The sequence below is a fragment of the Fukomys damarensis genome, unplaced genomic scaffold, assembly GCF_012274545.1.
Source record: "Fukomys damarensis isolate Sample0158 unplaced genomic scaffold, DMR_v1.0_HiC HiC_scaffold_2, whole genome shotgun sequence".
In the NCBI taxonomy this organism is placed as follows: Eukaryota; Metazoa; Chordata; class Mammalia; order Rodentia; family Bathyergidae; genus Fukomys; species Fukomys damarensis.
The window spans coordinates 12,917,993-12,928,918 of NW_022900914.1; the positions used below are offsets into that span (position 1 = coordinate 12,917,993).

At 35.3% G+C, this 10,926-nt stretch overlaps 1 protein-coding gene across 1 annotated transcript in view; it reads left to right on the plus strand.

Annotated features, from left to right (window-relative positions):
• Birc6 (baculoviral IAP repeat containing 6) overlaps positions 1-10,926 on the plus strand; it is a 189,449-nt gene that overhangs the window by 47,986 nt on the left and 130,537 nt on the right. The window contains exons 15-22 of the mRNA XM_033762215.1: positions 98-229; positions 3,040-3,218; positions 4,611-4,744; positions 5,782-5,943; positions 6,039-6,170; positions 6,815-6,912; positions 8,347-8,494; positions 9,341-9,474. Of these exons, the coding sequence (XP_033618106.1) occupies positions 98-229; positions 3,040-3,218; positions 4,611-4,744; positions 5,782-5,943; positions 6,039-6,170; positions 6,815-6,912; positions 8,347-8,494; positions 9,341-9,474 (1,119 nt within the window). The remainder of the gene's footprint in view (positions 1-97; positions 230-3,039; positions 3,219-4,610; positions 4,745-5,781; positions 5,944-6,038; positions 6,171-6,814; positions 6,913-8,346; positions 8,495-9,340; positions 9,475-10,926) is intronic.

Genomic DNA, 10,926 nt, shown 5'->3' on the forward strand with positions numbered 1-10,926 from the left:
TGTGGTGATATTATATGTGAATGGGCTGGCTATTTGCTTATTAAATAATACGTTTTAAATAATTTAAAAGAAAAATCTTTTTCTGTTTTTCTTTTAGGTCTGAGGTTATGTCCATTTTTAGAGGACCATAAAGAAGACATTCTGTGTGGGCCAGTGTGGCTTGCTAGTGGCCTTGATCTGTCAGGGCATGCTGGGATGTTGACGTTAACGAGCCCCAAACTTGTTAAAGGTAAAGTAATAAAATTGATAAAAGCAGAGTAAATAACATCAAAATTATTTTAAAATTTTAAAACGATCTGAAAAATGTCAGATACCTTTTTTGGGGGGCGGGTACTGGGGATTGAACTCGAGCCCTTGTGCTTGCAAGGCAAGCGGCGAAACCACTGAGCTAAATTCCAAGTCCTTCAGATACCTTTTTATTTGTGACTTTCTTTAGAATTCTATCAGCTACCTCTACCTATGTTGAGGTTATTTTCTCTCATAAGTAACTTATGTGAAACTCCTGATGTTAACCCCTTCCCTCCCTTCTTCCCTCTCTCCCTCCCTTGCTTCCTTCTTTTCCTTCCTCTCCTTCCCTCTCTTCCTTCCTCTTGCTCTTGCCCTTTCTCTTCTCTTTCTTTTTTCTGGTATCATGAATGGATGGAATTTAGGAGCTTGCACTTGGCAAGCAGGTGCAGCAACACTGAGCCACATCCCTGCCCTCGATCCTACTTTTTGTATCTGCTTTTTGATGATGGATAAAGTAATGACTGTAGGGTGATTTGACAAGAGCTTTTGCAAATAATGAGATACTATGTCCTGTCATTTTTATCTGTCCTATCACTTTAGAGTACCATATTCACCAAAGGTTTATTGTAAATTTTTGTTATATCTTTCCTTAAAAGAGTTTCAACAGTTTTGATAGTGTATTGTAATTTGTATATCCTATGTAAATATAAATTATAATGAATGCATATTTTAAAAATAATTGGCTAGTTCATGGATAATAAGAGAAATACAGTTATCTTAGGGGTGAATTAAAATAAAAAGCCAACCCTTAAAATACATAATTTAGTTATTGGATAGTTTTAGAGAGGGTATCTGTGTTTGTGTGTCTTTCTCCAAACTAAGAGAATTGCTTACCATCTAAATATTTTGTGTATATTCTCTTCATAACGTTTGTTACATTAAAACATGTACATTCATTTGCAGACATAGTATACAGTAGTACCCATATCTGTTAAGACTCCATGCTGTGGCATTGGTGGTCAACCATGGTCCAAAAATTTCTGGAAGGTCCAGAAACAAAAATTGATGTTTTAAATTGCACACTATTTTGAGTAGCTTAATGAAATCTTGTCTTGGTGTGTTCTACGCTGGTCTTTGTCCAACAGGTCTACACTTTATACACCACCCACTCTTTAGTCACTTAGTTATTAGAGCAGCCTTGATTATCAGAGCAGTTCTTTCAGTATTGTAGTGTTTGTTTTGAGTAACCATTATTTTACTTAATGATACTCTCAAAGCCCAAGAGTATGGGTTCTGACAATTTGGATATGTTAGAAAAATAGTACTTTTTTTTTTAAGTAAGGGGTAAAAGTTCTTGTAAAAGAAAGAAAAATGAGGTGATGCAGTAGCTAAAATCTGTAAGAATGAGTCTTACGTGAAATTACGAAGAAGGGCAAAGTAATTATGTTTTGTTGTACCTCAAAATGCAAATATTACTCTGAGTGAGTGAATGACACTTAAATGGAAGACATTAAACTATCATAGTTTTTTGTGTGAAGGAGAAAACATAATAACATTACGTGTTCAGAACAACCCACAGTTCCCAGGAATCACTGGGAATCTTGGAACATGTTCCGATTGATAAGGAAGACTGCTGTATATGCAAGTTTTATTGTGCTTTCTTTTTTTTCTTGTTTTTTATTTTTGGGGCAGGGTTTTGCTGTGTAGCCAGGCTAGCTTTGAACTCACTATGTAGCTCAGGCTTTCCTGGAACTTGGACAGTCCTCTTGCTTCAGCCTCTGGAGTACTGGGATTACAGGCATGGGTCTCCATGTCCAGCTATTGTACTTTCTTAACTATATCTCATTCCTTAAGTTTTTAAGACCTTATGATATGTTGGGCTTCAAACTGGAGTAAAGTCATAAATAAAACCAAGAAAATAAATTCTTATTGTTCAGAGTATAAAGTTTTGTTTAGTGAGATTATGAAACTTAAATTTTGACATCCAATAAAAGGGTTAATATTTGCAAAATGGAGAGTGGAAGTATGTGACCTATACCTGGAAAGCCTCCATGTGTAAAAGTGTGACATTCTTAGAATTTATTATGATTCTTTTTTTTAAAAATTAAATCTCCCTGAAAATTTTTGAAATTTGAGAAATAAATTTTTAAGAAGAATAAAAGGGTTAGATGGGCCAAAGAAATTCTGAAACAAAAGATTAAAAGAGAGTCATGTCAGGTACTAGGATATGGAACAGCCCAGCAGTATTAAGAATATAATATCAACTGGGTGTAGCACTATATACTTTTATGCCTAGTAAATGGCAGAGCCATTATTCAAACCCAGGTAGTGAGTGACTCTAAAGCCTTTACTTTTCACACTGCTAATACTACAATGCAGTGTGTATACGGGCCTACTTGTATATGTGTAGACGTATATGTGTGGAAGAAGACTGTATGTACACATTAGGATGGATACTTTAATTATTCATGAATGGTGCCAGGGGCAGTTTTCTTTTTCCTTTTTGTTTTCTGTAGTTCACATTTTTTTTCCATTAAAATGAACAGTGTCATTAGAAAAAAGACATTCCAAATAATTTATTTATGATAACAAATTTGTATTTTACATTGTTGATAGAACTTCCTTAGTTTTTTGTTTTTATATGTTTTTAAACATGTAAAAATTGTTTAACTGTGTACCCAAATAAATTTGGAAATTCTGTCTCGGTATAGTTTGCTTTTTATGATATTTTTATTTAGCTTGTTTTATGAAGATGAAAAACAGTTTACTGTTTTGGTGATTTAGTTATTTCATTCTGTATCACTCTTCTAGGAATGGCAGGAGGAAAATATCGTTCATTTTTAATCCATGTCAAAGCTGTGAATGAAAGAGGAACAGAAGAGATTTGTAATGGTGGTATACGTCCTGTAGTTAGACTTCCATCTCTAAAACACCAGAGTAACAAGGGTTACTCACTGGCTTCACTCTTGGCAAAAGTCGCAGCAGGCAAGGTATGACATCATCCTTTGGACCTGGCCCTGAAACATTGCTGTTGTAAACAGTATGGAGGAAACTTGTCATCCAGTAGGAAGTAGTATGAACCTTTATTAATGTTTTATACTTGGTTTATTCTTTTTCTTTGCAGTTATTTAAAAATATATAATTAAGACGGTGTTTTGTATTAACTTTAGTAGGCAAATTATCTGTTTTTGTTTTTGGCTTTTTGGTTTTTGAGATAGGGTCTTGCTTTTATAATTCAGGCTGGCTCAGAACTCATTATGGCCCGGTCTAGCTACAAATTTGCAGCAGCCCTCCTGCCTCTGCCCCCTGAGTGCTAGGAGTACAGCCATGTGCATTACCTAGATTTTGTGAAGTATTCTGAATAGTGAGTAGGTATTTTCCTTCTTATTGTTTTTAGACTGTATTCTTGGCTGGGGATTTAGCTCAGTAGTTCTTCCGCCTGCCTGGCAAGAGCAAGGTCCTGAGTTTGATGCCTGATACCAAAAAAAAAACCAAAAAAAAAAATCTTACATTCTTAACTGAGAACTTTTTCTTCTGTCCCCTCTGCTGGTAATGCAGCATTTTTAAAATTTTTATTTTGTTGTTAAACATTTGAGAGGATTCAGAAAGAGATGTGTTTCTTCATGGCTGATTTCCTGTATCTAGCTCTGTGTAATGCAGGCTCTTTATACTTGTCTGGTCTTGGATATTCCTGTGCTCTGGAGGATTTCTTTATCCCCATTATTCATTAGTAACAGCAGCAGCAGTGTCAGTGACAGCAATCATCTTGTATATGTATAGATCTTTCAGTTTTTCAAGGACACTTATGTGTACTTATCTGATTTAGACCTCAAAATAACTGTGATAGGCAGAGCAGGTACTGTTATCTTCATTTTTTTGTATTCCAAATGAGTAAATCATAGATATCCAAAAGTTTGCATTTCTCAAGTACCTTATAAAGTACTCTAACTGGGAATTGGATTCAGGCTGGGCTTTTTTTTTTAGTCTTTAATTATTGGGCCTTTAAAATAATGACTGTGTCTGTTTTTATTTTCCCTGTTATAATTCTGTGGAAATTAGGCAGTTATTGAACATGAGCATAACAGGCCGTCTTTCTTTTGTTCTATCTATATATCTATGTGTCTGTTTATTTTTGAGACAATATATAGTTCAGCCTGGCTTTGAACTGACTGTGTAGCCCAAACTGGCCTTGAATTCTTGGCAACCTCCTTCCTCAGCCTCCTGAGTGCCAGGATTGCAGACATGAGCCACCATGCTTCCCTCAAAGCTATCATTTTAATTTGAGATTTATGTTTTGATAGTCTTGATGCAGTTACTTTTCCTTAATTGTTAATTTTTGACTTTCATTTCTTTGTTTCAATAATTTATTTTTGTATGTTTAGGAAAAATCATCTAATGTTAAAAATGAAAATGCAGGGGGCACCCGTAAATCTGAAAATCTCCGAGGCTGTGACTTACTTCAAGAGGTCTCAGTCACCATTCGAAGATTTAAGAAAACCTCAATTTCTAAAGAAAGGTAATTTCATTTCATTTTCCTATTATTCTGCTTTGTTTTTTGTTTTTGCCGATCTAGAGATTGAACCCAGTGCCTCAGGCATGTTAGCCAGCATTCCACCATGAGCTGCATTCCCACTCCCTTTAAAATTTTTGTTTGTTTGTTTTGAGGCAAGATTTTGCAAAGTTGCCCAGGCTGTTCTTGCTTGAGCTTGTAAATCTCCTGCCTTAGCCTCCTGGGTAACTGGGACTACAGTCGTGTGCCATTGTGCCCAGCTTTTATTCTTTTGTAACAAAAATGCAGAGCATACCAACAAACACACAAAAAATGGAAAATAAAACTTTCATCTGAAAATTTTTATTTGCTTTCCATTTCTCATAAGAAATTACAGTGTCAAGCCAGGTGTGGTGGTGCATGCTTGTAATCCCAGCATTCAGGAGGCTGAGGCAGGAGGATCACTGTGAGTTTGAGACCAGCCTGGGCTACGTAGTGAGTTCCAGGTCAGTCTCAACTACATAGTGAGACCCTGTCTAAAAAAGAAATTACAGTGTCAGTGAGAGCATGAGGTGTCTTTTAATTCATTGTTATTCCTGGTATTGTTTTTGTAAACTTCACATCATTTAAAACTTACTACAAATAAAGTACTACTGCTATGCCACATTTAAAAGTGTGTTTTCTTGGGCCGGGGATTTAGCTCAGTGGTTCGGTGGCCTGCCTTGCAAGCGCAAGGACCCGAGTTCAATCCCTGGTACCAAAAAAAAAAAAAAGTTTGTTTTCTTTTGGGTGGTGCTAGGCATCAAACCCAGCACCTTGTCTATGCTAGGGAACTGCTCTACCTCTGAGCTATATCCCTGGCCCTAAAAAAAGTCTTTTAGGATTTAGCTCAGTGGTGTTCCTGCCTGCCTGGCAAGCGCAAGGTCCTGAGTTGGATCTCTGGTACCAAAATTAAAAGTAATTATATTTATGATTCAGAATGAAACATATGATCAGTCAGTTTGTCCCAACTTTAGTCTCACTGTTCAGTTTTGATGGGTCCTATATCTCTTTCTTTTCCGTAGAGTGCAGCGATGTGCCATGCTACAATTTTCAGAATTTCATGAGAAGCTCCTTAATACTCTTTGTAGAAAAGCAGATGATGGCCAAATCACTGAACATGGCCAGAGCCTTGTGTTGGATACTCTTTGTTGGTTGGCTGGAGTACATTCAAATGGACCTGGAAGGTCAACAATTAAGATTTTGCTACTACTTCTGATTGTTCTTTGACTGTTATGATTCAAGTTTGAGATTGAACTAAATGTCTGCTATTGTTTTCCAGCTCAAAGGAAGGAAATGAGAGTCTACTTTCAAAAACACGAAAACGTCTTTCAGACATCATCCGTGTTTGCTTCTTTGAGGCAGGACGAAGTATAGCCCATAAATGTGCCCGATTTCTAGCCTTGTGCATTAGGTTTGTGTATTTTTAATTTGAAAGCATACTTTCTGTGTACCTACAGTTTGGTGGTTGATATCTTTTCTGTTCTGTGATTTTGTCTTTGTTTAGCAAAATGTACGACATAGAACTTTAAAAGCTGAACAGGGTTGATGAGATGCTAAGAAAGTTTTGACTTATCTTAGGACAAAGTACCATTTTAAATAAGTCATAATAAAAGATGTCGGTTAGGCTTTTCTGCTTATTAGTAGTGGTGTGTAGAATTCAGTAGGAGGAACTCATTCCTGCACTGTGTGTCATTCAAATCTCTTTCATTGTCTTTTCTTCACCTGAAGCTAGTCCCTATCCTATAGCAGTCATTCTGGACATTTTTCTAAAGTTGTACATAACATTTTCTGTAAATTCTGAAAATAAACTCTCAAGAAAGTAAGAGGTAATGGTCAGTGCTAATCTCACTAGTTTGTTGGCCATTTATAGTAAAGAAAATAGTTACAAAGACTTAAAGTAATTAGTCCCTACGCCTTGTAATATGTTTGCAGGGCCTTAAAGCAGATTTTTCTTATCAGTATGAATACATTTTGAAGAATTTTAGTGCCAAGTTTAGGATTGAATTTAAACCATGAATAATGTCTTTACAGCTTTTCTTTCTAAAATTTTTGCAGTAATGGCAAATGTGACCCGTGTCAACCAGGATTTGGATCTGTTCTGTTGAAAGCTTTACTTGATAATATGTCGTTTTTACCAGCAGCAGCAACTGGTGGTATGTATAATTACTTTAATTACAAATATAGTTGTGCAGTTTATCCTATTAATTTTTTTTTCTCTTTTCTCCCCCCTTTTTACTATATTTTTTAAAGGGGTTGATAAGTTGTGGTTGGATGGCTATGTATTTTCTGTTTAATATTTCTAGAAGGTTGGACAGCAAGTATGAACTTACCTCAATTTATGTATTTTTCTGTAATTCATTAAAATTTTGGAATAATTTGGTTTTTTACTGATTGTACAACAGATGCCTTAGACCAAAATGCCAGAAAGTCCCAGAGAGATGATGTAATAAGTAACATGTATGCATACATGTTAAGTGATTGGGAAAGTACTATGGCAAACTGAGTCCATGAAGGGGCCACTGGTTTATAGCATCTAAAAATTCTGTAAAAGACCTGTCAAGAATAAAGCAACGCCTAAGATAGTACATGCCTGAATTAATGAAGATTTTTATCTTCTCTTGCTGTTTTATGCTGTTACTGTAAAGGGCTACTAATTTGGATCTTTAAACCTAATGTCGTTTATGTGTGCGTGTGTGTGTGTGTGTGTGTGTGTGTGTGTACATTTGTCACAATTTTATAACTACCCCATTCAACAAGTGAAATGAGATTCATATTTCACTAAGACTTGATCTTTGTGGTAAACCAGACAAAAATTCTTCTCAAAGTTAGTTGATAAATGATTATTTTATAATTGTTTTAATTTAGATGAAGAGACTGTATAGAACATGGTATAGAATAGTTTGGACTCATTTGCTCACTGTAATTATGTCTGAGGGTTAAAAGAGTTTCTTTGTTTTGGTACTAGGGTTCTAAGTCAGACCTTGTGCTTGCTAGGCAGACCCGGTGCCACTGAGCTAAATCCCTGGCCCTAAAATAGTTTCTTGAGTACAGTTTTAGAGATAGGATTCTTAAACTGTTGACATGCCATAGTAGTTAGCCATTGTAAGATTTATAAAATAATCTTAAAATCGACAGTGGTCATCTTTTAAGCCATCTTGCCTTATATCTAATGGGCAGTCTAGAATAATGATATTTAATTCGCTTGCTAAAGTACACTGTTCAGCAAGGATAGCTTTGAGAACCTATACTCTTCACTTCCTCAGTTATTCTAAAATGTCCTTCACAGTCACCCTACACTATAATAATCCTAAGTGTCTAGGTTCACTTGATAAGTCTCTCCAAGTATATTTGAAATTCTTAGTGTAGGACTATGCCTCAGGAGGTGGTTCACAGTGGAAGTATTCTTTTTCTTTGATCCCTGCAAGGAGTTAGTCTTTCTTTGTAATTTGCCCTTAAAGACTTTCTTTTTATAAGAAGGAAGTATGTTTTAGCAAAAGTAATTTTATTAGTAAACATGTAACTGAAGTTCTTTGTGTTAGAGAAAAAGGAGGAAAAGGAAACATTTTATTGTTGTCATTTATTTTCAGGTTCTGTTTATTGGTATTTTGTACTACTGAATTATGTTAAAGATGAAGATTTGGCAGGGTGCAGTACAGTTTGTGCATCTTTGCTTACTGCAGTGTCCAGACAGCTACAGGACAGGCTGACACCAATGGAGGCTTTACTTCAAACAAGGTACAATATTTTAACATTATGTAATGGTTAACAGTAGGCCTTCCTGGGTATACGACCACCTTTACACAGAACGGTTACTTCATATATATGCTTAACATAAAATTTTTCTTGCAAAAGTATGTTCAGTTTTTTCCAGAATGATATAGTCTAAGGTTTTCTTTCCCCCTAATTTGTCTCAAATTATTCCTTTTACTATGGGAGAAGTCCTACAGATGGAATAGGGGCCGACTTACACTTAATACTTAAAATGCAGTGCCTCACAAATGAAGGAAGCATTAAATGGGATCAGCGTCTCTATTTTTACAACTTTATAGGTGTAATTATATAAATGGCTTTTTGTCTTTACCTAGTATTCTGTCTGCTGGTTATGTTTACAAAATCTCAACATAATGAAGTAAGAAATGTCAAGATTTGAATTAGATTTAAATCTGTGCTGAATTGGGTTATGAAACAACATACTGATTTAATTACAACAATGATTTTCTAACCGTTTTAGCTTATAAATCTTGATGCTCCTGAAATTTTCCTCAAAACTTTTGTACCTTGCACTGTCATTGTAGTGATTGGAAGGAATGGGAAGAGTGCTTAACATGTCTCTCTTCTTTGCCTTCGACTGCAGGTGAAAGTCTGAATGCATTAGCTTCCAGCTTGTCAGAGTCACACTTACAGGGTCTCTGGATACTGTCTCTTGAAGTATAGATTCAGAGAACAGAATTATGAATTTGATGAATTACTTAAATGTGGTCACTATCCGGCTCTGCTACCTTAGTCAAACTCCTTTCAAGATTACTTTTTAAATTATATGAGTTGACAGTAAAATTGTTCATACATTATTTTATTTTTCAGATATGGATTATATAGCTCACCATTTGATCCAGTCCTTTTTGATTTGGAGATGTGTGGCTCTTCTTGTAAAAATGTATATAACAGCAGCATTGGTGTCCAGTCAGATGAAATTGATTTATCAGATGTCCTATCAGGTAGTGACTTGTTTTATTAAAGGAATTTCTGAATCTTATAACCTGAGTCTAGGCAAGTATGTGGAACACTAAAATTCTTCAGGAACTTAACATGTGTAAAGCATTAAATGTTTGCCTTAATTTCTTAGTTTCTTCCCCCTCTGAAAAAAAAAAAAACCACAGGTTAAATAGCCCTAATCTGAAAATTTGAAATCTGCCATGCTTTCTGGTTTCAGAGCATTTTTTACTTCCATATTAGTTTTACTCAAGCTCTAAGTCTATGCAAATATTCCAGAATCCAAAAATGCCAAGATTAGGAACACTTCTGTACCCAAGCATTTCATTTTGAAATCTTTTTTTTTTTTTTTTTTGTATGGGGGATTGAACTCAGGATCTTGCAACTTGTGAGGCAGGCGGCAGAACCACTGAGCCAAATTCCTGTCCAAATTTGTTTTGTTTTATTTTGAGATAGGGTCTTACTCTATTGTTCAGGCTGGCATTGAACTAAATATGTAGCCTAGGCTGGCCTTGGACTCATGAAGGGCTGAGATTTACAGGCATATGCTGCCACGCCCGGCCTGAGCTTTTTGGATAAGTGATAGGCAACCTGTATATTAATGTTATCTTTCAAAGGATTATGGATTTCTTTGCTTTCATTATGTGTCAATACAATATTAGTGTTCATTAGACTATTTAGCTGCATCCTCTTGAATTGTTTGCTGTACCTTTCTTCTCTCTATAAAGTGAAAGTTATTTGTTATTTCAAAAATATAAAATGGATGGGCTGGGGATTTAACTAGGTGTCACCGCCAGCCTGGCAAACACAAGGTCCCAAGTTTGATTCCCAGTACCCCTCCCCCCAAAAAGCATAATATAAAATGGATACGTATTTTGATAAGCAAAAATGCAGAAAGTAAAACAGTTTTTAGGATTTGCTATCACTCACCTAAGGTAAGCTTTGTATACATTACATGTGTCATATATTCCTGAAGAATCTGCTTGTAGGTTTGTATATATAACACTGTATATATATTTTGATGTGCTCAAATTTGGTGCTTATCTTTATTGCTAAAGCAGTGGTTGTTTTTAATTTTCTTTCCATGTAATTGAACTTGTTGCAAGTGTTGGTAGTAAACTAAAACATATGAAAATATATTTGCTAATGCTTTGAAAATAATTACCACATTAAATATAAGTAAATTTGAGGAGTTCATCTCACTTTATATTTTGTAAATTATGAACTGTGAAAAGTGAAATAGCTCAAACATAGAAATACAAATAAAATGTGGAATACCACAACCCCAACCTTCTTACATACTCATTGTTACTAAATGTTCAGCTGTTTAGTCTTGTTCGCTACACATGTTCATTAATGCTTCTAGTGGAAGAGATCATACTACGCATACTGGTCTGTCACTTTCTTTTTAATGAGTGACATTGCCTGAGGTTTATATGTTTTATATATATATATAT